The sequence below is a fragment of the Cladophialophora psammophila genome (genome assembly GCF_000585535.1).
Source record: "Cladophialophora psammophila CBS 110553 chromosome Unknown aczJe-supercont1.5, whole genome shotgun sequence".
Lineage (NCBI taxonomy): Eukaryota > Fungi > Ascomycota > Eurotiomycetes > Chaetothyriales > Herpotrichiellaceae > Cladophialophora > Cladophialophora psammophila.
Window position 1 is genome coordinate 151,858 of NW_006912926.1, and position 26,806 is coordinate 178,663.

General features: G+C 50.3%; 9 protein-coding genes across 9 annotated transcripts; 5 read left to right on the forward strand and 4 right to left on the reverse strand.

The window, feature by feature from the left end:
- Positions 1-241: 241 nt before the first annotated feature.
- On the forward strand, positions 242-1,646 carry A1O5_03711 (uncharacterized protein; the record flags this gene model as incomplete). Its single annotated transcript, XM_007744322.1, has 2 exons — positions 242-457; positions 510-1,646. The coding sequence occupies 2 exons, from the start codon at positions 242-244 to the stop codon at positions 1,644-1,646; spliced, it is 1,353 nt and encodes a 450-aa protein (XP_007742512.1).
- Positions 1,647-2,684: 1,038 nt separating this feature from the next.
- On the reverse strand, positions 2,685-3,605 carry A1O5_03712 (uncharacterized protein; the record flags this gene model as incomplete). Its single annotated transcript, XM_007744323.1, has 2 exons — positions 2,685-2,974; positions 3,044-3,605. 2 exons carry the CDS (start codon positions 3,603-3,605, stop codon positions 2,685-2,687), a joined length of 852 nt encoding a protein of 283 aa, XP_007742513.1.
- A 1,061-nt stretch (positions 3,606-4,666) lies between these two features.
- On the forward strand, positions 4,667-6,437 carry A1O5_03713 (uncharacterized protein; the record flags this gene model as incomplete). Its single annotated transcript, XM_007744324.1, has 2 exons — positions 4,667-6,148; positions 6,204-6,437. The coding sequence occupies 2 exons, from the start codon at positions 4,667-4,669 to the stop codon at positions 6,435-6,437; spliced, it is 1,716 nt and encodes a 571-aa protein (XP_007742514.1).
- A 618-nt stretch (positions 6,438-7,055) lies between these two features.
- Positions 7,056-8,812, reverse strand: A1O5_03714 (uncharacterized protein; the record flags this gene model as incomplete). The annotated part of the gene is made up of 7 exons (XM_007744325.1): positions 7,056-7,310; positions 7,377-7,733; positions 7,785-7,867; positions 7,898-8,000; positions 8,055-8,125; positions 8,178-8,563; positions 8,634-8,812. 7 exons carry the CDS (start codon positions 8,810-8,812, stop codon positions 7,056-7,058), a joined length of 1,434 nt encoding a protein of 477 aa, XP_007742515.1.
- Positions 8,813-10,061: 1,249 nt separating this feature from the next.
- On the reverse strand, positions 10,062-11,827 carry A1O5_03715 (uncharacterized protein; the record flags this gene model as incomplete). Its single annotated transcript, XM_007744326.1, has 6 exons — positions 10,062-10,144; positions 10,213-11,167; positions 11,228-11,295; positions 11,362-11,506; positions 11,561-11,646; positions 11,707-11,827. 6 exons carry the CDS (start codon positions 11,825-11,827, stop codon positions 10,062-10,064), a joined length of 1,458 nt encoding a protein of 485 aa, XP_007742516.1.
- Positions 11,828-12,597: 770 nt separating this feature from the next.
- A1O5_03716 (uncharacterized protein) lies at positions 12,598-13,623 on the forward strand (the record flags this gene model as incomplete). The annotated part of the gene is made up of 4 exons (XM_007744327.1): positions 12,598-12,618; positions 12,698-13,150; positions 13,234-13,306; positions 13,406-13,623. 4 exons carry the CDS (start codon positions 12,598-12,600, stop codon positions 13,621-13,623), a joined length of 765 nt encoding a protein of 254 aa, XP_007742517.1.
- Positions 13,624-16,366: 2,743 nt separating this feature from the next.
- On the forward strand, positions 16,367-17,199 carry A1O5_03717 (uncharacterized protein; the record flags this gene model as incomplete). The annotated part of the gene is made up of 2 exons (XM_007744328.1): positions 16,367-16,859; positions 16,934-17,199. The coding sequence occupies 2 exons, from the start codon at positions 16,367-16,369 to the stop codon at positions 17,197-17,199; spliced, it is 759 nt and encodes a 252-aa protein (XP_007742518.1).
- A 919-nt stretch (positions 17,200-18,118) lies between these two features.
- A1O5_03718 (proteasome subunit alpha type-4) lies at positions 18,119-19,079 on the forward strand (the record flags this gene model as incomplete). Its single annotated transcript, XM_007744329.1, has 4 exons — positions 18,119-18,142; positions 18,212-18,396; positions 18,469-18,887; positions 18,952-19,079. 4 exons carry the CDS (start codon positions 18,119-18,121, stop codon positions 19,077-19,079), a joined length of 756 nt encoding a protein of 251 aa, XP_007742519.1.
- Positions 19,080-25,387: 6,308 nt separating this feature from the next.
- Positions 25,388-26,143, reverse strand: A1O5_03719 (uncharacterized protein; the record flags this gene model as incomplete). The annotated part of the gene is made up of 1 exon (XM_007744330.1): positions 25,388-26,143. One exon carries the CDS (start codon positions 26,141-26,143, stop codon positions 25,388-25,390), a length of 756 nt encoding a protein of 251 aa, XP_007742520.1.
- Between the last annotated feature and the right edge of the window lie 663 nt (positions 26,144-26,806).

The following is a 26,806-nucleotide window of genomic DNA, read 5'->3' on the forward strand; positions in this document are numbered from 1 at the left end:
TCCAGTTAAGATTTGTACTCCCCATGATACCACCACAGCTAATACGCCCCCGCAACACCCTATTTCTGGGGTCTCCTCAACCACCTCACCCCTTCGCTGCCACCGCCGCCACCACCGCCAGTTGACGACAATCTGGCTCTGTAACAAGTCCACATGTGCACGCGACTCCCGCCAACGTCCCTGTAGAGGCGGAAACTGCACAGCCAGAAGACAACAAGACACCCAACATTTAGTTCTCGCAATGCCCAAGACGGCAGGCAATGAATTAGGGACGGGCATCCCGGACAACAGAAGAGATAAGAAGCGAGCGACGGACCGTGTCGCTCAACAAGCCCATCGAAAGCGTCAAAAACTACAACTAGAGGAGTTGCGGGCAGAAGTCGAGTTTCTGAAGACAACACACACCTCAAAACAGGTCCAAATCCTTTTGCAAGAAAATGAAGCACTTCGCCGCGAGGTTTGTTGAGAATCGAATCCCTCTCCGTCCACACCATTACTTACAGTTCAAGCTCGAATCACTTCGCTCCTTCGCCTCCAGTGTAGAGTCGCTTGTTCTGGCCCGCAACAGCTGCGACAACAGCCGAGAAGGCTCAATTCGATGGGTTCGAGGCTCTCACTCGTCGCTCAGTCCGACAGAGAGTACGATCATTCCAGCACAACCAGATTCATGTGCTACTAATGACGCCCATCGCGATGATATCCGGAATGAGCAAGCTATCGACGATGAGTTCTGCGTCTCAGTGGGCCTGGTCGGTGATTCGCCCTGCTCCAACTCGGTCAATGTTACCACACAGGTGGCTTCGCGTTCCTTTGGATCTACACAGGATTTACACAACATGGGGCTTGCTTCGGCCCCATGTATTAATCCTCACAGCATGCGAGCCTCAGCCACGGAAGACGTACCTGGCTTCGAACAATCCACTTGGGATCTACCCGCAGATATCATGTTCGAAGACTGTTATTCTCAGCTGCAAAATTATCCGGCCGGAAATCCGAACGGAAGTGTCCCAACTGGCGTCCAATCTCAGGAATGTGTTCCTTTCGCCAAAGACAATGAATCCCCGGAACTTGCAGTTACGATGCAGCCTGGTTTCTATGAAAGTGGTCAGTTCGTGCCCGACACAGCCTTCACATACTCGTTTGAGAATATCCACGAGGAAGTCCGCATGCCGGGCAGAGCACCAATCGCATCTGACGCTGGTGTGTCGCATTCAAATTGCAAGCAAGACAAAAGGACTCAAACGATTCAATCCTGCTTACTCAACCCTCCATTACCACAAGATGCGCCATTGTACAACATGTTGATGTGGGTAAAAGAGGATCTTTCCAACGCCAGCTCTGTACCTCGAAACGGTGTTTCAGAGCATTTGTCAAATCTCCTGGCAACTGGCTTGAAACGGATCATGAGGACTTGGCTTCGATGTCGACGTGATGCAACATCCGCCGGCGTCTTCTACATGATGCACCTTGCACTTCAGTGGCAGGTGCTGCAAACTGCGGAGGCGCTCCAGAAGCTTCCGGTTTGGTATCACCCAACGGCGCTGCAGAAAGGTGTCCCACACCCTATCATCATAGATTTCATAGCATGGTATGTATTGTTGGCCGCAGCTAGCTGTGACGCTTCGAGCTCACGTATCACTATCTAGGCCACGGCTCCGTGACGAATTCATTGCATTTTGGCAAATGCATCCGCAGCGATTGCATGAGGTAGCTTTTGCTATTGGAACCTGTTTGGAGCTTGACTTTCACCCCCCAAGCGTGGCAGAAGATAGGAAATGGGAAACATTTGGCGAAGCCGTTCGCAATATGAGAAGGTGGAGGCTGAAAGCCCATTTTTTCGAAACATATCCTCAGTGGGAAAAGGCATATTTGGAGTCACTTGCCGCTTACTGTTGAGGAGGCCTACCGGGCGTCCTCTCTCCGCATATGAGCTTGCGATCAGTGTAATTTTCGTCCGGGGAGGATCGACGGCGCTGGTCGAAGCAGGAAAGAATTCCAAACTGCATCCATGGAGGAGCAGCAACTAGCCTAGGAAAGCTCCGTAGGGCGAACGCCACCAGCAATGACAGGAGACTACCAGCCACCTCTTGGACTTTGGGGGAATGCTCTTGATTGTACTCGGTAGGCAAGATTGTAAATAGAGGAGAAGGAACTCGCAAAAGTGCGAGAGAAGCAAGACAAGCAATACGCAGGAATCTAGGCAATAGATGCACTTACACAGAATCCTACGTTCCACAACAGTCGGTCGCTTGCCGACCCTGCAGCCACGATAGCGCTAATCTACTACTGCCAGTCCGAATTGTGTACTTTGATAAGTTCATATCGGGGAATCAGGCAAAATGTCTGGGAGACTCGCCGGTTTCTTTTTGGTATTGCTCGCCCTAGATCCCGGAGTGCATAGTTCTGCTAATGTGCGAATACGCTCGGGCAGAATGGCAGGAGGACAACAATGCGCCTGTTATGCTTCTCAAGTAGGTTTAGTGCAATCAAGTGCACAATGGCATTCAATGGCCTTTTCATGCAAACTTGTTGAACTCGCTACTTGCCGTGAATTGCATGTCTACTCCTGTCTATCTGGGTTCTCCCTGAGAGCGTTTCTGGCCGTTCAAACCCAGATCTCTCTGTGAACAGAAAAGGTCTCCTGAATCTGACCAGCTGTTGGAGATCTTAGTACCGTCACAAATCTAGGAGGTGTTTGCTTGCCCTGCCGCATCGACAATAGCCTTTGCAATAGCCTCCGGCATGCTCAGGGTCGGTAAATGCCCTGTTGGAAGCTCAACCTCGTTTATCCGAATTCCTTGTCTCCGTAAACGACCCACCATTTTCCGTTGCGCATGTGGTGGAATGATTTCGTCCTTTGCAGCACATATATAGGTTACCGGGACAGTCTTCCATGCAGGAAAAGTGACTCGTCCAGCAAATGTTGCGGCAGCCTGTGGCCGCAATGTGTCGAAATACTTCGATGCTTCGTCCACTGGGAGGTCAGAGAAGATTTTGGTCGGCGAACCAGCTGCAGCTGGAGCGATCCAGCCACCCTGTCAACATAAGAATATGGTTCTAAGAGGATGAGGAGGGGATTCATCACTTGCCTGTCCGGTGACGTATAGTGCCGTCGTTGTCAAGGCTGACAAGAACGCGTTGGAGACATAGCCCACAGCTAGGTTCGATCTGACTAAATTACCCAGAATCGTCGGTAGCCTTTCCGCCATCGTGAAGCTGTGCATGCTCATTCCCATACTTGGGATCACGCTGGCAATGTAGACCAATGCGACCACTCCTCCTTCTTGACCTTGTGCCGCCCTGCTTGTCTTGTCCTGACCTTTGACAGCTTCGGTGCCAGGGAATCCGCTATACGAATGCATCACCACCACGACGTCTTTGCCGCGACCGGTCGCCGCCTCGATTGCTCTGGCTACCTGCCGTGCATCGTCATGCATAGTGTGCAGCTTGGATGAATCTGTTTTCTCGACAGGCACAGAAGGGTTACGCAAAGCGTGGACCTCCCCTCCAGTTGCGTGCAATATGTCCACCACCTTTCCATAGCATTCCGGCCCCGAAAACCCCCCTGGGACGAGAACGAAGGCAACATTTTGTAAGGAGGTCATTCTTGCGACCGCTTTACTGCTCGATGTTGGCGTGGGAGCTTACTCGATCGGATTTATTGTTGGGTTATCGATAGAATCCTCAACTGCTGCTCGGGGTTGTGAATCGTTCCCACCATAAGGCTCGTAGATCTGTGAGCTGGACACCGTGGCTGACAAATGGCTTGTCGGGCATGTGAACGCATTCACTGGGACGCCGTGTTCTGCGGGCTCTGTCTATGGAACAGAGAAGCGTCACCAAAAAAATCTTCGTTGAAACATTCGGTTCACTGAAAAACTGCTCAACTGTCTTCCCAATGGACCTTGGCAGAGAAAACTAGCATGAGCGTAAGTACATAGCACACGATAATAATGTCCGCAGAGGTTATGGTCCCCTTCCTTGCACGAGACCCACGGGAGCATGGTGGCACGGCCTCGCCAGCCTTTGGTGCTTCATCGCCCCCCCGATGTTCACAGACCGGAGAGCATGCCACGGAGTGCTTTGACACACGAGGATAGCTAGATGATCTTTCGAAACTTTGTCAAATGGCCCCTCTGATCACACCGGCAGTTTGCGGACACTCAACTGACTCGCCATGCTTACGCCGCAGGGGAGGTTAATAAGAAGATGGCCTGAAATCTTGGTCTAGCTCGGCGAGGGCTCGGGTCCGAAACTGATGATTTACTTTGAGAGCATGTGACAAACGACACTTGGAGCTCCAAAAATCCGGAGAGGGAGAATCTCCACTAATTTTCGTATTTTTCGTATGCCTATGGCCTTTCAGAATAGTGCGCTCCACTATGGGCAGCCCCACAGGTCTAGAAATGTGTCTTTCGTGCTTGTGTTGACTGCAGTGGCATTGTGCATCGGAGAAGAATGCACCGGGGAATGGTAGACTACCGGAAAAGGATGCAATGGAAAATAATGCACATTAGAATATTGCATTAGAGAACATTGCATCGGCAGTCTAGAAATACAAGGCTCCATTCTAGCGAACAAGACGAAAATACATAAAGTTTGCGAGAACGCGCTGAATCCATTGCAACATCTCCCATCGTTTCAACAACCATTCATCGCTACCAACATGCCTCTCTTGACTGCACCCAAATACACAGCTGAGCAGGTCCCAGACCATCCCCACGGGGCTCCTGCACCGGTAAAGATCATTCACATTGGTGCTGGTGCTTCTGGCTTGTTGTTCGCTCACAAAGCCCGGAAGTTTTTGAAGAACTACGAACTCATCTGCTACGAGAAAAACAGCGTCATCGGAGGCACGTGGTATGAGAATCGATATCCCGGCTGCGCCTGCGATGTGCCGGCACACAACTATACCTATCCTTTCGAACCCAACACAGAATGGAGTGGGTTCTACAGCTATGCCGGCGAGATCCAGGACTATTTCGTCCGCTTCGCCAAAAAGTACGATGTTGAAAGTTACGTGGTGTTCAACACCGAAGTCAAGCAGGTCACGTGGAGCGAGGAGCAAGGCAAATGGCATGTCAATCTGCAGAAAGCCGACGGCGGTTTGTTCACCGACAGCTGCAACGTTCTGGTGAATGGCGCAGGCGTCGTCAATAGGTGGAAATGGCCCGATATCGACGGTCTACATGACTTCAAGGGGACCCTGGCTCACTCCGCCGACTGGGATCCAAACATAGATTGGAAGGGCAAAAGGGTTGCTCTGATTGGCACCGGATCAAGCTCGATCCAAATCTTGCCCGAAGTCCAGCCCGGCGCTGAGCATGTGACCGTGTTTATTCGGAACCAATACTACGTTGCACCGACTGGGATCACTCTCTCAAACAAGGAGGCGGATCCTGAAGCCATGGAGCCAGGTGGCCCTTCAGCGCACCGTTACACCGAGACGGAAAAGCAGAAATTTCGAGATGATCCCGAGTATCTCCTCCAGTACAGACGCAAGATTGAACGCCACATGGCCAGTGGTTTTCGCTTGTTCTTTCGCGGCAGTGAACAAAACCTACAGGCCAAAGCAGGCATGAAGATGTATATGGAGCATCTTCTCGGCGACAACGAGGAGTTAAAGCAAAGGATCATTCCGCAGTGGAGCCCTGGCTGTCGTCGGATCACACCCGGAGAGGGATACCTACAAGCCCTCTTACAGAAGAACGTCTCGCCGGTGTACAGCGCCATTGTCAAAGTCATTCCGGAGGGAATTGTGACTGCCGACGGAGCGACACACAACGTGGATATCTTGATCTGCGCTACTGGATTTCAAGTCCAGTTCCTCCCATGGTTCAACATTGTTGGCCTGGGGGGACGTGTCATGCAAGACTATGAACCCAATGTCTATGGATCGATCTCCGTCCCACATTTCCCGAATTACTTCATCGTCAATGGTCCGCGCGGTAACTGGGGTCAAGGGTGCTCGCTTCCTACTCATGAGGTTCAAGTGGAGTATATCATTCAGATGGTGAAGAAGATCCAAGAAGATGGCATCAAGTTCGTCCAACCCCGAGAGGATTTGACCTTCCAGCTCAATGAATACATGGATGCATGGCACAGGAAACACTCCGTCTGGGCCGAGGACTGCAAAAGCTGGTACAAGGTATGTTTCAAAACTGCGGTTGCGCGAGAGAAGATCACACTAACGACCACGCCAGGATAACAAGCGGGATGGAAGAGTGTATATTTGGTCTGGCAGTATGCAGAGTCTGATGAAATTCCTGAAGCATCCGAGGCTCGAACACTATGATGTCGTGTACAAAGATCCCGGGAATGTGTTCCAGTTCATGGGAAACGGCTGGACAGTTAATGAGTGGGAGAACATGGAGACGGGTAACATTCCCGTTGATTACATCAGAAATGATGAGGATGCCCCTTACAACATCGAATAGTTGCTAGAATTAGCTGAAGAAATTAATCTGAGGTATGGTCTCATCTTGACCGCGATCATTGCGCAGTAGATTATGGTGAGGCCCCAGTGTCATTCAGCCAGAGATCGAGATTAATGAAGCTCAGAAGCAGCCGATGTTCCTGGGGAGAAATAGGGATAGGCCAAACCTCACATCAATCCTATCTACAGCAGAAGAAGATGGCAATTCCTAACAGCGGTGTAGGTCTGCTAATCAGTCCGATGTCTGCAGTGGCGGAAACGTTCATGTTGGTTGAGGAGAACATAACATCTCGAAACTGCCTACCAGTCTGGTCAACCCCTTGAAAGCGCTGCGGCGAAATCTGAGAACACATCCATGACAGGGTTTACAGTTATCCACGTAGATGTCCCAATGAGCATTGACTTGACAGAGGACTGAAGATTGAAGTAGTCTACCTGAAGTGGTAATGTCATTCGCCCATCCTACCAATTGTTGCGAATCTCGACGATACGATACCACCGCTTCACAAGCCAGACTGTTGGCCGAAGATTCATTGCAGACGTACAAATTCTCCGCTTGTGGTCTCGAGCGGCTTAAACTCTTAGATGGTGTAAGCATTCTTGACGATTTCTCTACGACTCAAAGACTAATTTGAAATCTGGGACTGGTTCGTAGTCGCTCGCCGATATGTACAAGTGCGAGTGGTAATGGAACCATGGCCAATGCGACAAACCCAAGCGCTGAGTTTCCCCATCCAAGGCCCAACTTTGCATAAAGCGGTCGACCTGCTAGTGGTAAAAATGCGCCCAGAGCCGACCTCACCACAGTGATCACGCCAGCGACCGAGGCAGCGTATCGAGGGTAGCAATCGATGAGGTAGGCCTGAGCAGCTATCTGGACTCTTCTATCAGCATTTCCTTGCCCTGTGTGACCAAGGCAAGGGTTCTTTTCTTCGCTTACGAAAATTCCGATGATCCCATACCCAATCCACACCGTCCCAAGGATCGGCATAATCCAATGAACTCCTTTTTCTGCACTCCAACCATACCAAAAGAGCCCTATTGGAATGCAAATGGCAGCCGGAAGCATACCCTGTAGGCGCACTTCTGGCTGAGGAACGTTACCTTTGCCCATCTCTCTCCTGATAAGTCTGTCACTGGTCGCGCTGAATACCCAGAGACCACCGAACATTCCGAGGCCAATGCCTATGAACGGAACGCCAGCAATGCCAGCGCTGAAGTTGTACACGTGTTCATAGACCTCGGTGAATGTGGTGAAAAGGATATACATGTAGCCGTAGACGATACCGATATAGATCTAACCCCGTCAGCTCAAGCCAGAAAGTACACCAGGATCTAGATTTCCTACGCAAAAGAGAGGTACGATGGGGGACAGAAAAAACATCTTCGTGGGCCGGATCAGCGCTGACCAGAGAGCTTGTCGAGAATTGCCTTTGGGGCCCGCTATTGGAGCATATCAACTATCCCCACTAGTTTTCCTGAGTCTAGCCGCTTTGCGTTCAAGCAGCACGGGCGCGTATGTCTCTTTGAGGAAGGCGAAACACAACAAGGTCATGACACCAGCCTGATACAGATCAGCATGAAATCGGCTCTGTACAGATTCAGCACATGAGCGTACGGCAATGGTAAGAACCCAGAAAACCCAGCGCCATCTCATTTTCTGACACAGAAATGCGCCTGCTATAGGGTCTGCGATACTTAGCCTTGTTCATCATGCAGCCTCGGCGTTGCTGGTACCTACCAATTACTGGGCCCAGCAACGGACCCATAGCGAAAGTGGACAACTTTGATCCTCTCCTTTCCCTCGGGTAGATGTCTGTAATAACCCCACTACCCAAGACCAACGGTGCGCTTCCCGCCGCGCCAGCCAGGAAACGAAAACCGATCAGAATGTTCAAGTTCGGTGCTAATGCACACGCAATGGTGAAAATCGTAAAGAGCACGTTCGTGATGTGGTAAACGACTTGGCGACCGTATAGTTCAGACATTGGGGCGCAGACGAGAGGACCCACGGCATATCCGATGAGGTAGATTGAGATGACAAGAGTGATCAAGAACTCCGAATGGATATCGAAATCGGTCACAAGTTGCTGTACACCTGGAGCCAACATGGATGATGCGAGCGGCCTTTTGGGTTAGATATTCGTCAGCGCCCAGGCCGCAAGAAGGAGGGATAGGAAGGACGGTCTCAACGTACGTGAGCAAGCTGAGACAAGAAACCAAAATTGTGATGATGGCCTTAGCTTTTCGTGACCAGTTGAGCGGGTTTGTCGCATCGTCATCCCCCTCCCAGTCGACGAGAAAGGCTTCAGTTGAGCATATTGGACCGATTTTCTCTGCATTGCCCGAAGGTATTGCGTCTTTCGATTCACCCATGTCTCGGTCTTAGGTGAGTACAAATAGGAAGGAACAATGACCAAATGAAAGATCATCGGTCAAAGAACGTATGTAGTCAGTTGGACTTGTGGTGCCGATCAGCGTAGTCGATTAGCATCACCCCTTCTTATGAGATCGCACACGTGTCAGTTCGAATGCCTACGGGAAGGCCCCTGGACAAGGAAGTGTTAACGGACCGTTCTCCGAGACTTCTGGAAATCTCGGGTTCCAGCCATTGTAAATCGTTCCATAGACATGATCTTAGCTAGTAGATGCAAGGGCTATCATAACGTAATTGTGCCTGTTAATGCTTATTGCCGATATGGCCGAGACACAAGTATACACTGACTCGCGTGAACGACAAAGCGCTTTTGCGTCTAGAACACTGTTAGACTTGGCCTGTTGATGTTCCGCCCGACATCTCATTTCACTGTGTAACAGAGACACCATCTCAGGTCTTATTGACGTGTAATTGATTCTGCCGGGGCAATCTGATTGATGCCTTTTGATGGTTCAGATAGTTGCAATCGAGTCCGCTTTACCGAATGAATATAGATCGGCGCGTCGGATAAACCGGGTAGCACACAATTAGATATCAAATTTCCTTCTAGGCAGAAGACGGTAGAGGTTCAATAAACACTCCGCGGACCCTCAATGAGGGTTCGTAAAAAAGTAATGCTTTAACATTCATGACTTAGTATAGCTCTCCACTTATGAGCAGGGTTCCCGATCCGGTGCGATACGGCTCTCTCTCTCTCTCTGAGTGATTAGGAGTTGGGGCTGTTTACACTCGGAATTTATTCGTCTTTCGCCTGTGCGTGAAGACAACTTTAGTCTTGTTCCAGCCGAGTTGTAAATCTCAGCCATAGAGCTCCTGATTCGTTTCTCGAATCCTAAACCTGTCATTGCTGCTGCTGGTTTCTCCTTGAAGCTCAGATGAAATATCTCTTCCTAACAGAAAGGTGCCTGTTAAACATGGTTGAATAGGAAACGCTTTTGCTCAACTAAAGAAAACTTCCCGGTATTGTCCCCTACCAATGATGAACGAAGCCTTCGGAAACAATACAAAATGATTAATCAGTTCACCAGACTTCAATTTGATAGATGCTAGCACCTTGAGAGCATAGTTGTTGGTAACTACCAAGGATCAGCTTTATCGTCGCCGACCTGAAATGTGGCCATTGAACACGGGTTAGCTTCTATCCGCACTCGCGAGTTGGCTCCTTGAGTTGTTCTAGATGCTCCTGAACTACTCATACTTGATGATAACAGATTTCTCCTGTGTGAAGTGATGGAGTGCAGATATGCCATTCTCACGGCCGACTCCGCTGCCTGTCGACACGAGTTAGTAATGGAAACAGGGAAAAAGAGACTAAATTTCTCAAGGAGTCAACGCTTACTTTTGTATCCGCCAAATGGGACACTTGGATGAACAACAGCAGTGTTGTTGATGCAGACTGATCCTGCCTCCAGCTGAGCAGAGACACGCAACGCGCGGTCTATGCTTTTGGTGAAGATGTATGCACCCAAGCCAAATTCGGTATCATTAGCTGCAGCGATGGCCTCCTCTTCGGTAGAAAAGGTGAGGATGCACAAAACCGGGCCAAATATCTCTTTTCGCACAATCTCTGCATCTGGTGGAGGCTTGAAGAAGATCGTGGGTTCTACATAGCAACCCTTGGTGCTGAAGCGGACCCCGCCTCGGACGCAACTCGCCTCCTTCTTCCCAATCTCAAGGAAATCAAGAACTCGTTGCAGCTGCGCTCGGTGTGCCAGCGGCATAGAAGCTGTTGTTATATCAAGTGGGTTGTTTCCCAGGGTCTCACAATATTTATCCATCTTAGCTTTCATGCCTGCAACAAAATCCTCTGCCAAAGATTCGTGGACGTAGACTCTCGTGCCGAGAATGCAACCTTGTCCATTCAGCGTAAGAATATTTGAGGCCGAGTTCGCAATCGCTTTCTCAAGATCAGCGTCTTCAAAAACCAAGAATGGTGACTTCCCCCCGAGCTCTAGAGTTACTGTCTTCAAGTTAGAATTCGCTGCCGCCAGCTGCACTTGCTTTCCGACGGCCACACTTCCGGTGAAGCTGATGTTCTGGATCTTCATATGATGGCTCAAAGCAATTCCTGCCTCAGCTGTACCTACTATCACATTTAGGACGCCTGGAGGGAATCCTGCCTTGGTCGCCAATTCACCCATTATCAATGTGCTCAGCGGGTTATACTCGCTGACTTTGGCAATCATCACGTTTCCTGCGGCGAGAGCTGGAGCTACCTTAAAGGCAAACGTGGAAAGTGGAGCATTGAATGGATTGATCGACGCACAGATTCCGTAAGGCTCTCGACGTACCAGCTAGAGGCTCTATGCTTAGTTGCGCGTCTTCAGTTCATAGTGAATAGACTTTAATCTTACTCGCAGATAACCTTCATGATCGGCGGGGTGGCATTCACCACCGAACTTGTCGATAAACCCGGCATAAACTAAGAGCGTGATGGTTAGATCGACGGTTATGCGGAGGAAACCATTGAAAGGAAGGAATTTCCCACATCTGAACCACTCTGCTACCATGTAGGCTTCACGAGCAGCGAAATATGCTGGCTTGCCCACAACGATAGCTTCTAGATATCCACATCTCTCTGCACTTTCGACGACCAGGTCGGCAAATCGAAGAAATACCGCTCTTTTCTGGCTCTATTGACCTGCTCAGTTTCCGACAGTACCATCGACAGGGGAGCGTCGTCTTACCGTGTTCATAGCCTTCCATACCGGAAGAGCTTTTTCAGCCGAGTCGACTGCTACATCCACATCTGCCGCATTTGCACATTGAAGACCTGTGTAAAGCCGTCAAGGACCATCGTTTGGAAGACGAAATCTGATCCGTGTGGGCCAACCTTCGAGAACAACAGAGTCATCGTGGGCAGAATAAAGTGTCAAGGTTTCTCTCTTTGATGATTCTACCCATTTTCCATGGATATAGGAGCGATCTGGCAAAGAGAATTTGGGTTCCAACATGTTGATCAAACAAGTCCTAGGTTCACCCTCCTTTCCCTTTTTCTGTCGACTTCGATACGCGGATGTAGAAGGCTTGCTTGATGCTCTTCAAGAGCCTTTGGGAAGGCATCATTTTTGATACGACGCCTCATGGTGGATGGCGGTATCTCGGGATCCCGAAGATTCGGTGTGGACTTGAGTGATTAAATTAACCCTTTCGAGACAGGTATAACCTCTGAAAAGGGTAAATGTGGGCGGAGTTAGCGCTACCTTAGCGCAGGGACACTGGGGTACTGGTCTGGCCCTTTAAGATGACTAGCATCACTGAGGAGTATAGCCCTGACGCAGCTTATCGAGTAAGCTGTATTGGCTCCAAACTGACTCGAATAACCGTGTCAAATATTCAACCCTTAGTTTTGAGAGTCAAGTGTACACACGTTGTAAGCTAAAGTACTCGAATGGGGAACTCGAGTCGGTTTCATCAGAGCACCGAACACTAGGAAGCTCCAACAGCATAATTCAGATCCATGTGCACATCGTGAATCATACTACACGGCACAGGAGAAGAGCTTCTTGCAAATTGATCATACGTTCTACTAGGAGCCTCGTAATCCTTTCCGTATCCAGTATGCGAGGAATAGGTCATGTTCCGTGTTCCTCAACTCTATCCTAATATCAGTTCTTCATGAACTTTTCGCGTCAGGGCAAATAAAAACTTCAACCTCTTTAATATAACCGCATCTGTTGACTGTCATCACTCTAGCTAATTTCGAAGGACAGATAAAGGGACAATGGAAGGGTTAGCGAACAAGGTAGTACAACTCCACCAAAGGCCCGAAGCGTTGCGTTTTCCGTCGCATCTTTGGTGCGTTGACTTATCTAGACGTCTAGATCTTCGTTGTTACCGGCGCTTCCTCAGGGATCGGTCTGTCAACCGCAAAAATCCTCCTCGACAGTAGGGCAAAAGTCTTTGGTTGCGATATTGCGCCCGAGCCTGAGGCACTATCCTCGCTTGAGAACTTCAGTTTCTTACAGTGCGACCTCACCGAGCCCAACATACCTGCGAAGGTTGCCGAGAAATGTGTTCAGGCCTTTGGCAAACGAATCGATGGGCTATTGAACATCGCTGGGATTATGGACAGCTATAACAGTGTCGATACACTGGAGGACGCCGCATGGGATCGCAACATTGCCATCAATCTCACTGCCCCAGTGAAGTTGATGAGGTCGATTGTACCCATCATGAAAGAAAGTGGTGGCGGCAGCATTGTCAACGTTTCCAGTAAAGCTGGGCTGAGTGGAGCGGTTACCGGTGTGGCATATACGGCAGCAAAGCACGGGTTGGTATGTTATTCCTATCGACAATCTTTTCGGTTTGCAGAACCTCCTCTTCAAGACGTATACAGTATTGATCGCTATTGTGACAGATCGGTGCCACTAAACAAGTTGCTTTCAGATTTCGCAACGACCACATCCGCTGCAACGCTGTTTGCCCTGGAGGTGAGTACAGAAACCTTTTGCCTTGATCCCATTGCATGCAAGATTCGTGCGATCGTTCTTCAAAAGTGATACCAATATCTATTCTGATTCTTGGGACAGGCGTTATGACGGCGATTACCGACTCTATTGACATGTCCAAGGTGGATCAGGCATCTCTGGCCGTTTTAAAGGGAGCTCACGACCTCAGCGTTATTCCAGGGCGTAACAGAGCCACTCCTGAGAGCATAGCAAATATCATAGTCTTCCTCGCTTCTGACTTGAGTTCGGAAATTAGTGGTGCGATCATATCTGCTGATTCCGCGTGGTGCACGATATGATCAGATATATACATACATACATATCAACCATCGTTAGACGAGACATGAATTCCACGAGGTCCACCATTCGACAGTCTCTACTTTTGTCTCCCCGTATGAACAGCATTCAAACCGCTCATTAGAGTCCCCTCGTAAATACGTTGTGCGAAGCAGGTGCGTTGTGATCCTCACAGGAGACGGCTGTCGAACTCTTTGCCGTTCATAAGGCGGCTTTGTCGAAATCTAGCTCGCCACCGCCTCAGAAACTATTGTGGTCAGATTAAACAACCCATATGATTATTATAAAATAAGGACAAGAGAAGAAGAGAGGAGGAAAACCCTTGTAGCGTGTGGCTTACAACTTCCTGGGTTGACGTCAGGATATTCCCTCCCAATAAATAGTGGACCCAGGTTGGAGTAATTCAGTAGACAGATGCGTTGAAAGGAGCGACACAAATCCTTGAGAGCGACTTCTGACATGGCTTTATTTAAGAACACTCAAACGAGACAAATTGCAGCGTACAAGATTCTGAGGCAGGAGAAGATATTCAGCTCACTGCAAGCCGGGACAAAGGAATCCAGGAAGAATCAGATGCTGCCGCAGTCGAGATAGTGGTGGACGACGCCCCCTTTGATCTGGCTGTCGAACGAGAAGCTGAAGAAGAGACTGCACCTGAGGAGGGACCTGATATTCTAGAAGTCGAAAATGGGAAACTCCAAAAGGTGATGTTCGAAGCGTTCGTCCACTGGCTCCTCTCGGTAGGTGCGTTGGGCTTGCACCCATCACGACTGTGAATCTCGGTGAAACGGTTCTACCATCTTTTCTTTGGAGAAACCTGACGAGCTCAGATCTCAGTGATCCCGACTGAGGCACAACAGGGAAAGATACAGAACGGGGTAGCCTTTCCTGGATTTACGCCTCTCGTCTTCAACAGCAACACTGTTCCAGTCCATAACATAGATTCTTAGACCATGCAAGACAAGTTCTTCGAGCCGCGTGGTCTAATCACCCCCATCTAGTTGGCAGCATCAGAACTTCAACTAGGAGAGTGCGGTCGACCTGGAGTCTCTACACATGTCAAACATCGCCATCGAACCCCCCACTAGCTCGTCGTTTACGGGACCTGCTGTCTAATGCTTCAAGTTCCACATCCCCACTTCATCCTCGTGAATAAGTAACAGTGTTCGATTCGGTTCTTACATCGCTGTGCGGACACGTTGAAGGACAACAAGAAAATGAAAATTAGAGTCAAATGGGTGCTAGCCTTGCTCGGCATACCTCTCTACGAGTTCTCCGACGGCGGACTGAACATGTTCGTTCACTCGTATCAGTCTAGCCTTCCTTTAGTCATTTCGCTCAAGTAGGACAAATGCGATTCTGGCCGGGACTTATTCAAATTCACATCCGGGTTTAGTGCAGGCGGGCATATTGATTGCATGAAGGTTCTCCGGGGCGCTCTTACCTTAGTCGTGTTTTTTAAACAGCAACGCATTCAGAAAATCACGATGGTCGATCAACACAATTCTTCATAACTAGGCCTTTACATAGGCCGGCTTAAACCCGTTGAGCCGGGCCGGGTCAGGACTCAATACCCGGCCCGGCCCGGCTCATGTCAAGGTCTATGGAGACAGGCAATAGATATTAGATCCGAGGTATAGACTACCAGTTTTGGGAGCTAGAATACCATTTACCTTTTTCTGCTACAGGGACTAGTTTAGTTTCGGATGACATTCTCATTCGGAGATAGAACATACGTTGAGTTTATTTTTACGGGCTCAGTCGGCGGTTTCTAGCGCTGGTGCAGTTGCATGAAAAACCCTGCGAGTGAACGAGAGCATACCACGGAGATGCTTCAGTTTCCCAGGAAGACTGACCCGACTGAGGAGGGTTGGTCCCCAGATGTCTGGCCCACTACGATGCCGCATTCACAAAATGCACACTTTGGGAAGACGAATGTCCTTGCGCCATATATTACACATTCGCTCTAGGGAATTGTTCATTCAACACCAGGCGCCTCGCCAACTTGAACAAGCCATTTCCAGTGAATTCCATCCAAACCCTTACTACGCATCAACATATACCCCTTTACTTCCACCACTGAAAATTTAACGGTGTCAGGACCTTTACAATATGGCTGAGATTCCAAAAACGATGTTTGTATGGCAGAAGGTTGCAGGAGAAACCAAGCCTGTATGAATGCGGGAGTATTTGAACATGTGTTTCTGGAGTATAACAGGCCTGCTAACGACTGCTTTTGGCCCAAGGTCAAAACCCTAGTGCCCGTGCCATCCGCTCCGGAGGATGGGTTTTTGATTAAGGTCCACGCTGCAGGAAGTAAGTTGCCCGACTCAACCGAGCTCTGAGGAGTGCAGATTTCTGGAGAGGGTGTTGACTTTTCTTGTTTAGTTTGTCACAGCGACTACACTCTGCTGGCCTCAACCCTGAAACGGCCGGGATTTCCCAATCGTTATACACCGGTAAGGCTGTTGGTGTATAAGTCAAGATAAAGGTCCTAGCCGGCTGACCCATGTACCTGAATAGGGTCACGAAGGCGCTGGCGAGATCGCCCAGATTGGCGGAAAAGTTACCTCCGACCTGAAGATCGTAAGTGAGCATCTTGAGCATTGATTAGGTTTCCATTTATGACTGTGAGGCTTCCTCAGGGAGACATGGTCGCGATTCTGTCTGTTCCCGGTTGTGCCGCCCCGGACTGTGCAGATTGCTCCCGTGATCTTGCACAGCTATGTCCTCGTGGCCAACAGTATGGGCTCAGGGACGACGGGTCCTTTGCGGCTTACGTTGCAATCAAAGCCCACGCCGCCGTTCCTATCCCTCAAGGTGAGAGGCACTCGATCCCTTTGCAATTTGAGCTTTCAAACCGACAAGGTTACCAACCATGATTTTACAGGGGTGCCGGCTACTCTGGCTACTTCCTCGACAGATGCCTTGATGACACCGTTCAATGCAATCGTCAACAGGGCAAAGTTGAAGAAAGGCGAGACTGTGTTAATCTTGGGAATTGGTGGGCTGGGATTTAATGCCCTTCAACTGTCGCTTTGGCTCGGGGCAAATGTTTACGTCCTGGATAAGAGGCAGGAGGTATTGGATCAAGCAATCATCTTCGGCGTACAACGCGAGAATACCTTTACTAGCATCGAAACGCTTTCGGAGCTGATTGCCTCCAAGAACATCCTCATTGATACTGTGGTGGATTTTGTTGGCAATGAAGAATTGTTCACCATATCCCAGAGCATTGGTGAGTTACAATTCACCTTCCCAGAGGCATTACCCATGCATGAAGACATCAAGCATATCCTGACATTGATCCAGTACGACGTGGGGGGACGATTGTTGTAGTGGGAATCCAGGCAATGCACCTAAGCCTTGATAACGCCACCAGCCTTCAGAAGCAGCTCAGCATTCTGTACAGCTTCGGCGGAAGTGCATGCGACATCAAGAATGGGTTGAAGCTGATTGCAGAAGGCGTGGTTAAACCTCAAGTAAAAACAGCGCCGTTGAGCGAATTCCCGCGTCTCTTGGAAGACCTGCACAATGGACGGGTGGAGAGCCGAATGGTGTTAATTCCGGACATGTAGAGTGTCGCAGTGGCAGAGCAAATTGGAAGGCGGTCCAGAATCTGGTTCGAATACTCGACAGGTCAAGAATCACTGCCTCAGATATATCAGACTGTACGCGGTGCGACCACTGCTTGGGGCATAAATGCGTGAGCCAATACAAGGAAATGAGCAGCGTTGGCGCTCACTAGCGGGGAGTGGGCATTTTATATACAATTATGAACCCAGAACGGCGTTCTCACGGGCATCTTGAGCTAACCTAGGTTCCAGAGGGCTTACACAGCACGAGGGGGGCGTTGCGGTGGGCGGTAACTCAGGCGGGACCGAATGGGCGCCCTAGGTAGGTTTACACGTTCTGAGTTGGCTGTAACGTCTATCTGTGTACAAACAAGCAGTGCTATAGGCTCTGGTATGCCAATCCGTATGAAAATCACAGCTATTCACCCCATCAACAGAGTACAGTTCTGCCCGAGGCCGTGAATAGTTATATTCGGGGATGCTCAGAAATTACTCAGCGAAGTTGGCTATGCAGGGGATCCCTTGACAGGTAGAAAATAGTTAAAAGTCGAAAAGGCGTAATAGAGGGACTCATTAGTACGCCGCTGATTTTAGATACTCGTCGGCGGTATACGTAGTAAAGTAGTTTAGAATTAGGGGGTGAGTACTGGGTACCCAGTTGAGGGTAAGCGAGGTAGGTACAAAGGTGACAGGAAAGGCAAGTCGCACGTGACCTCCGACCAGGTTTTACTCATCTTTGGCCGCCAGTTTCTGGAGAAAATTGCAGGGATATGATTGGCTGAAAGGCGGGCGACGCGTGAGAGCCGTGCCTGCTCGCTGCTTCAATCCTCTGAACTATTTCTCTCTATCTACCTTTGCATCTACTCATTTTGAGCTCGCATTTGCTATCTTTCCAGTTTTCGCTCGCAACCAGTCGCTCAGAATGTCTCGCCGATATGATTCGAGGGTAAGTTTTCATGCGTTGAGGACGCACAGCCCGTTGTTCAATCGATGCAGCTGCTAACTCATTTCCCAGACGACCATCTTCTCCCCCGAAGGCCGATTATATCAGGTCGAATACGCTCTCGAAGCCATCTCGCATGCCGGCACAGCTTTGGGTATACTAGCGCAAGATGGCATAGTCCTGGCCGCAGAGCGGAAAGTCACAAGCAAACTGCTGGAGCAAGACACTTCGGCGGAGAAGCTGTATATCTTGAACGAGTATGTCTCTTGGCCTAGGACACCGAGTTCTGGAAGGCGCAGCCACATGCTGATCTTGTTTTTCTCGTGTAGCAATATGATCTGTGCCGTAGCAGGAATGACTGCCGACGCCAACATCCTCATCAACTTCGCTCGACAAGCCGCTCAGCGATACCTATTAACCTATAACGAAGACATCCCATGCGAACAACTGGTGCGTCGCCTGTGCGACTTGAAACAGGGATACACGCAACATGGCGGTTTACGACCTTTTGGTGTTTCCTTCATCTACGCAGGCTGGGATCCTCAACGGCAGTTTCAACTCTACCAAAGCAATCCTTCAGGCAACTATGGTGGGTGGAAGGCTACGAGTGTGGGTGCAAACAATGCCAGTGCGCAGAGTCTGTTGAAGCAAGATTACAAGGAGGAGTGCGACTTGAAGGAGGCATGTGGCATGGCGGTGAAGGTGTTGAGCAAGACGATGGACTCGACGAAATTGAGCAGTGAGAAAAGTGAGTTTTTGGTGCCACTTCATCTTCTCAGCAAAAGAAGAACTGCTGACCTGTGCTTGTGCAGTCGAGTTTGCTACCGTGGGAAAGACCAAAGATGGCAAGATATACCACCATCTCTGGTCCGGTGACGAAATCATGACCCTTCTTAAAGAACACGGTCTGGCTAAGGAAGAGGAACCTGAGACCGGTTAGGTACTGGCTGGTGCTACATACACAGCCAGCATCAGACGGAGGTGAGCGGCAAACCCAGGCCGTGGAAAGAAGAGATCCTAGTTGACATGTCTTCTTGGGTGGGAAACACCTCGAGGCTGCCGGAGTCTGTACGTTTCTACACGTCTGAGAAAGGTCAGGAAATTCGAGGCAGCATCGCATAGCACCGGCGTTCATGGCGAACGGCTTACAATCCGATATCAAAAGAACTCAGGCTTCGAACTCTGCTGATCATGGATACCAGCCATTCACCTGCAAACCCAACTGTAAATGTCACGTGGAAGTTGTAAAATGCCCGATTTACCGTTTGCTCTCGTACACCATGAAGGACTTTCAAAGCACCCAGAAATCCCACAACAGCTGCCATCCGAGATGAGACCTCGATTGAAGTTGTGAGGAAGAGGTGACAAAAGATGCGGTTGCCTTCGCTTGCATATCCGAACCTCGTATTCAATATACAGCCCGGGATATGTTTCTATCATCTCCTGCCTCAAAGTTCCCAACTATTTGACTCTTCAGGGAACAATACTCCTCTATCATATCGCTTCCTGCGCCTGTTTTGTTGTCCACAGTTACGGGGAAAATCGCGCGGCACCGGTCGAGGAAATTCACCAGGCGACGCGAGGCTATGTCACCTCCTTCCAGCAATCCGCACGTAGAATCTTCGGACAATGAGTTCGATTTTGATACAACGTCATTCTGCGATAATGGTTCCAGCATTGAGTGGCCGCATGTCTTGAAAGGGACACCGTCGGAGTGGGGACTCGAGACTTTCCGCCTGCGGCATATGTACAAGCTCGACGGAAGGGACAAAACCGGTGCTGCCTTCCTGCGCGAGCCAATATCTTCGATCGCTATCATGGGCGGTTCGGAGAGTATGAGATGTGTCACGACTTTGAACAGCTGTTGGAGCTGACGTGCCTCGACGAACATCTCCCCAAAGAGTTGAAATCTAGAGGTGGGCGACTTCTTTCCGATGAAGGAGCACGGCCTGACTTGTTCGTGGGTTGGCTGGAGATGTGCCACTCCGAGCATAGAGGAGAGTGTGAGGGTACGCTGCCGCCAGATATCTTGGATGAGGTGGCATCGTCCTTTAAGCTCCGTCTGATTGATGTGGAAATCCTCGAAGTCGTTGTTGGATCACTCTATGTTCGCTCTTGTGCCCTCTCTTACGTCTGGAGGAGCCTTGAATCCTTTGAAAGCTACGGCGGCGTCATTACCGGCGGACGGTCGATGCCCTGGTGAGTTCTTACTACAACCAAAGCATCACTTTGCGCCTTCCGAGGAGCAAGAACCAGTCCAAGGTATTGATACAAAGGGCTCAACCCGTATCCGAAGGCCTTTAATGGATGCAGTTGACGTGACAAAACGTTTGGGTCTGCGCTATCGGGGTTAGGTTCCTGACGCATCATACAAGACGACATTGACGAACTGAACGCATCGATCGCCAACATGGATATTGTTTGCAAACAGGCCGTTCTGGCCATTGCGGACGCCGCTGGTTTTAATTGCGACGCTGGGTTGCCTCGATCCCATCCAGCAGCGCCTCGGATAACTCCAACTACCGCTGAGGTGGGTGGGCGCACATTTATGCTGGCACAGCGGTCCCTGGATCTAGTCCTTGGGAAGACAACATGGACATCTCGAAGTTGGACATTTCAAGAAGGGAAGCTCCCATCGAGGCTGTTGATTTTCACGGACAACGGGATCTACTTTCATTGTGGTGCCGACACTTGGGCAAAAGATAGAAAGGGCTTGAGATGTCTTGGTTCTACACAACATATTATGATCAACTGGAGGAAGCCTCTGCGCATAATACCTACGACGTGAGATGGAACACGAAGAGGACCTTTGGCTTGCAAAGCAACACCATCAAAGCACTCTCGGGCTACATTTCGGAGATTTCAAGATCGAGATTACCGTCACGTTTTGCTCGGGGCCTTCCGCAGCGCTATATCGACGCCGCTCCCTTGTGGAAGGCAACCGCCATGTGGTGTTCCCATAATTGGGCGTATCGAGATCCAGGCACAGAAGAAGAGATGCGGAAGAAATCACCGTTTCAGGGAGGAGGGAGCGAAATCCGCCACAACGCACTGAAGGCGGCTGCGGAGGGCTTTTCTTCCCGCAATATGGAATATTGGGAATGTCCCAGATTACGAAGAAGGCAATGCTTTCCGTTCTAGTCATGGTGCGGCTGGCAGGGCCAGATAGGACATTATCCGCGGACAGTCAATGGGGCGGATATCTATCTTCTCCGGTTCATTACGAGCTAAGTGGAGTGGCCATGGGGCAGCTGAGCCGGACGGGCAAAATGAGCACTAGAAGCGCGCCGTTGACTACGGGATTCTCACTTTCACAGCTCGGTGCGCAATCGTCAGTTTCAACAACTTACCCTTTGGATTTGTCGCGGAAGAAAGTCGAACAGCATGGGCAGGCTGGCAAATGGACGCCGAGGGCCCTCTACGATCCGATATCGCCGAATGTGTTTCATTGTCTCGACAAGTGGAGCATCCTGCTGGACACCAAGGATACTGGATGGAATAGTATAGGACACTTGGGCCTGTTGGATACGGCAAAGCGAAAATGCCCCTGTTGAACGTTATGGTGGTTACAAGAGACGAAGGAGGTATATCATACCGAAAGGGCATAGGAATGAGGAGAGAGGGCATTTGGTGGAGCTCTGGGCCAACGCGTCGCTTGATTCAGCTTGGATAGCGCCTGCGCAGGACCAAGCCGATATGTACCCTCAGCCTCGTCACTAGCCTTTCGAGCAACCATGGGTACTAACGAATAAGAGGTGCGATATCCCTGGCTCCCTCAGCGACATGGTGGTCAACAGTGGGGCACAGCGGATGAGCTTGACGGGGTGTTTCTGTTGGAGATCACCTTCTCACTGTTCATCTAGCGGTGAAATCATTATCGCCATGGGCACAGCTGGAAAACCTTGCACTGGCTTTGCTTGCTCTCGCCTCTCTCGCGCACACGCCAGGCGATATCTCAATTCTCCGTGCTGCGGATGTCAATACCTTCCCCCCCTTGCAGTCAACACGTACATACGATCACAGCCTCGCTTGACCCTCTGCGATACGCATCTATGCCACTGGCAGAAAGTGGGCGCAGGTTGTGAGTCGGTCTGCGGCATCGTCATTGCACACGAGAGAAGCCAGTCGAGATCATTTGACGCTCATTGTGACTAGTATTCCGTCCCTTGCAATGATATTCCCAAGCTGAATACCTCGAACAGGACTCTGCCTATTTCCGCGTGCGCCACTCGATTTGTCACGAACTCAAACTCAGCTGACGCACTGCGCAAGGCCGAGAGGGCGTGACCGCCTCCGAAATATCCATGACCAAACCCACCGGTTACGGCGATGCAGAAGTTTGATCCTTGGCGATAATTCCACAGCCAAAGTCCCCAAGGGATTTGTGTGGTTTAGGTGTCCAAAGGTGTCCATCTCAGAATCTCACCGAACTGGTAGTAGAACACGACTTATGGGGGGCGAGGCATTTCCCCTATTGGATTGCAGCGAAGATCACGGGTTCGTTGCTTCAGAACGGGCGACAAAATGCAGTGGAAATAGTAGCCATGGAAACAGTTCGAAAATCCCCCTCCATGCTGAGGTATTTGTTGGGGGCCTGGAAGGTCACCGGCCACATAGAAGTCACGTCATGCATCGAAGGCAGCAGTTTTCCAACAACGTCGACCGCTTCGTAAGGACGGAGTCATGATACTCTGAATTGTGCCTTGATGTGACTCCATGGGGGTACAGATTGAATGGGACATTAGCCATGAGCAGAATACCAGTGCCCCGAGAGTGGTCCATGCAGATAGAGCAGAGAGGCAGTTCGAAGCAAGCGAGTGAGAAGCGTCCGACAGCAGGAGTGACTGCGCCTGGAAGCCTTTGGCAACATTGAGAAGCTCACACGTCTCCTTTCCGGTCTGAGGTGGCTCCTTGAGCGGTTCAACTCGTCAAATGGGGAGGGAGGAGAGCAATCAAAGTCACTCCATTCGAACCCGAAGAAATATGCAGCAGGGAAAGCGCCTGACTCCAAGCAGGGATGTACTGGTTTTTGTACTGTAGTCTCTAGATTCCTCAACACGCCAAATAACCTTGCCCCTGCTCTGGCATTCTCGACCGCTCATAAGATGACTGAGGGTACAGACAACACTCAAAAAACACAAGTTAACGAAATGTCGAAACAGCAGAAGCAGGTGAGGTGGTCGGACTAGCTGGGGAATATGGATCAACCAAGACTCGCCCGTGGTGTTGTTTTCTCATGACCGTGGCCCCAAGCCAATACTTGCTAGTTCATGCACCCTCAAAATCGGGGAGAGGGGTTGGTTACGGAGATTTTGCGGGAGACAAGACACACGAGGACTTGTGCGAGGACTTGTTACCATGCATGCATCGCCACAAACGGCCGGCAACGACGAAAGCGGATGTTAGCAAAAATTCATTGACAGAGCGGGTTTAATACAGTGCTATTTATTCCCTGTTTGCATTTGCACTTGCATTTTGCATTTGTGGCAGCGGACTGTTCCCCGTTTCCACAAGCCCGATGGAGTTAGGGGAACGCTACATTGTCGTCCAATGCAACAGAACAACGATTTGGGACATCAACAAGGAAACTAATAATATACTCGGTGCATGGCAGGATTCCAAGTATGGAATACAGAATGTCACGGAAGATATCCCATATAACTAGTGCACTGCCTTTGTCTTTGTGTCTCAGAACCCCGTCCTGGCCTCACGATGTACTTGAGTAGGTCTACAAATCTACAATACGTCCCGCAACTATCTCGTGTCTGCTGGGGGTTGCAAAGGAATCCCTCTCGGCGAATGTCCTAGTGTAAGGCCTCCGCACCAAAGACAGACATGTATACATGTGTACTTAGATACAGTAACACACATGCACAAATGGTACAAATGAGCACACACACTTTGGTGAACAATCCCCCTGTACGGTCGAAGTGGCACCTAGGTACGAGGTACTAAGTACATATTGGGGAGGTGGGAGGGCACCCAGGAGGGCACGGTGGGTGGTTGTGGTGGGGCAAAGGGGGACTTTTGGACGCTCTTCTCTTTGCATTGCTGGCTCAGGGCCCAGGGCTAGTTGAGGCTCAGCTCGTCAAGGGCACAAAGAGTCGAGTCGAGGACACATGCGACACCATGAAATACTACGCGTTACCATGAATTAGTCAGTTGGTACCTATTACCTAAGTAGGAATGGGGGCCAAGTGGGATTCATTAGGGTATTTGTGCCTAATGTGGTAGGCATTAGTCCTCAACACCCCTCCCCCTCCCCCTCCCTCTCTCCATGAGGCCAACTACTTGTACAGTAGTGGCGCGTGTCCGCCACAGAGTCGGTGGCTGGAAAGCCTGAAACATCGAACTCCTCAGCCTCGTGTACAGCCTCGGACGCCACATCAGACCCAGCGAGGCCAGGCCCAAATCCCACCAGCTTAGCTTCCTGGCCCCCATTCCAAAAGCATCATGGTCTGACCATATTACAGTACAGTGGAGACCACTCGACCACTCGCATGTCACGCGTACGTGTTAGTCAAGAGAATACCGTTTGGGGATTGGCCGCCACAAAGGCGGGAAATCAATCTTCACATTTTGACTGAATAGCACTATCTATGTACCATCCCAAAGTCCCCTCCCCCTCCCAAAAAGTCAGCCTTGCCTCGACAGCAATATTGCATCACGTCTCACAATTGCCTCACAATTGCCGCAATACAATGCTATGCTGTCCCGATCGTGTCATGTCCATCATCTGTCCACAATTCGGCCCCCTCACTGTTAGGGACACAAGAGTTTTTCCATCACCTCAAGAAGGGAGATGACTGCCACAAAAGTAGATGAGTAATCTCAACCCAAAACAATTGCGCACTTCTCTTTTTTTTGGTGAATTGTCGATAAATTTTTGGCGCAATGACGTAACGAGACAATCATGAAAGTGCAAAAAGACCAACAGTGTCCTGGGTCAAAATGACTGAACCAAGACGACCAACAGACCCCTGCTGTCAAAAAAAAATCATGCTGACGGCAGTACTGGCGAGCCTGAGTTCGGCTGGACTGCTGCAAGTCGTGCTCCCCTTTCGTATCGGTTCATCGCTGGACCATCCAGTTGTGTGGTGTTTGTCACTCACGGCGTGTTCGAGATGGCCATCTCATGTGATGTCATCTTCGCTGTGGTCGATATATTGGTGTCATTGTTGATACATTCCATTAGATCCATAATCCCATATCCAAACCATCAAAACTCCCCTAAAACGCCGGAGCCGTTCACCGCCGAGTTGTAAACCGCTGGCCTGGTTCGGTGACGATGACAACAGGCTGGCGATATTCTCGCCGTCTCCTCTCCTCTTCATCTCGCACATACAGACTGCCCTTTCCACCAGTGTAGATGGTTGACTTGGGCCTCTCTCTCCGTTCTTCATACCGGGTTCGGTTGTCGACACGGTCATCACGGTAGACGATTCTTTCCCGTCTGTCTGTCCGACTAGAGTGGGGGATAATCTCAACCACATCGTAGTCGTCCCGGACATAGCGTCTTTCCCGTAGTCGGTCTTCGTGATACTCTCTTCGTCTCAAGGGTGAGGAGGGTGAGGAAGGAGAGGAAGGTGAGACAACCTTGATGGGCTTCTCAACAGTCTCATGTGTCTTCGTGTTCTGGACCACCACAACTCTGGACGAGTCGAGCTTCATCCCCTTGTCAAAGGCCTTGATCAGAAGGCCGATGACCTCACAACCGGCGGGGACGAGGACTTGAACACGTTGGCCGTTGTCTTTATCGATGCGAGAGAAGGGCTTCCCCCCTTTGGCGTAGAGATAGGTTGCCACATCCTTTGCATAGGACAAGCCCTTGCGGCACAAGGGTCTGTCTTCCCGGTAGGCAGTGTAGGGATCGCGACAGTATTCACATCTGGCCGAGTGCTTGGCGAAATGCTCCATGACCGAGAGCTCGTCGTCGCGCGGCTCGCGACATGAGACCACCTCGGTCGCGAAGTCGACCTTGTGGGTGGTGGTTCCTCTGGCCATCTTGTCAATTGGGGTTGAGGGAGACTTGAGAATGGGCGACGGGGTCGAGGAGAAACTCAATGGAGGTGTCGACGGTGGGGTTTGAATGCGACTCTGGTCTCTTTTCGGAGCACGAGTGATGGTGATGTATTCGTAGGCCGGGTTCAATATATCTGAAGCATGAGGTCGCTTCGGGTAATAGTAGTAGGTGACTGAGCGTGGAGGCGACAGCGTGACGACGTGTGGATGGAATGGGTGGTGGTGGATCGGCAGCCTGGTCGACTGCGACAAGGTAGGGGGCAACGCGCCTGTGGAAGACTGGATGAGTGATGGAGTAGATGGAGCCAATATGGGAAGTGTTGGTGGAAGTGAAAGAATTCAATGAAGCAAACATGAGGGGAGGATCGAGGAGATATAGCCTTGAGGTGGGATGAGCCAATTGTGGTGAGGACACATCGGTGCAATGTCGAGCATATCGAAGGATGCACTTTCGGAAGCAGGCAAGGACCTTTGGTTGGAAGCCTGGCGAAGGGCCAAACCACAACAGGAAATCAGTGGAGTCGGAAGGGACAAGAAGAGACCAAATCGCCAGGCTGCCACAAGGGCCAAGACAAACATCAGATGGACGAGCAACGACGCAGGGCGTGAGTCACGATAGGCCACAGCGGTGCTTGACCCGAGGCA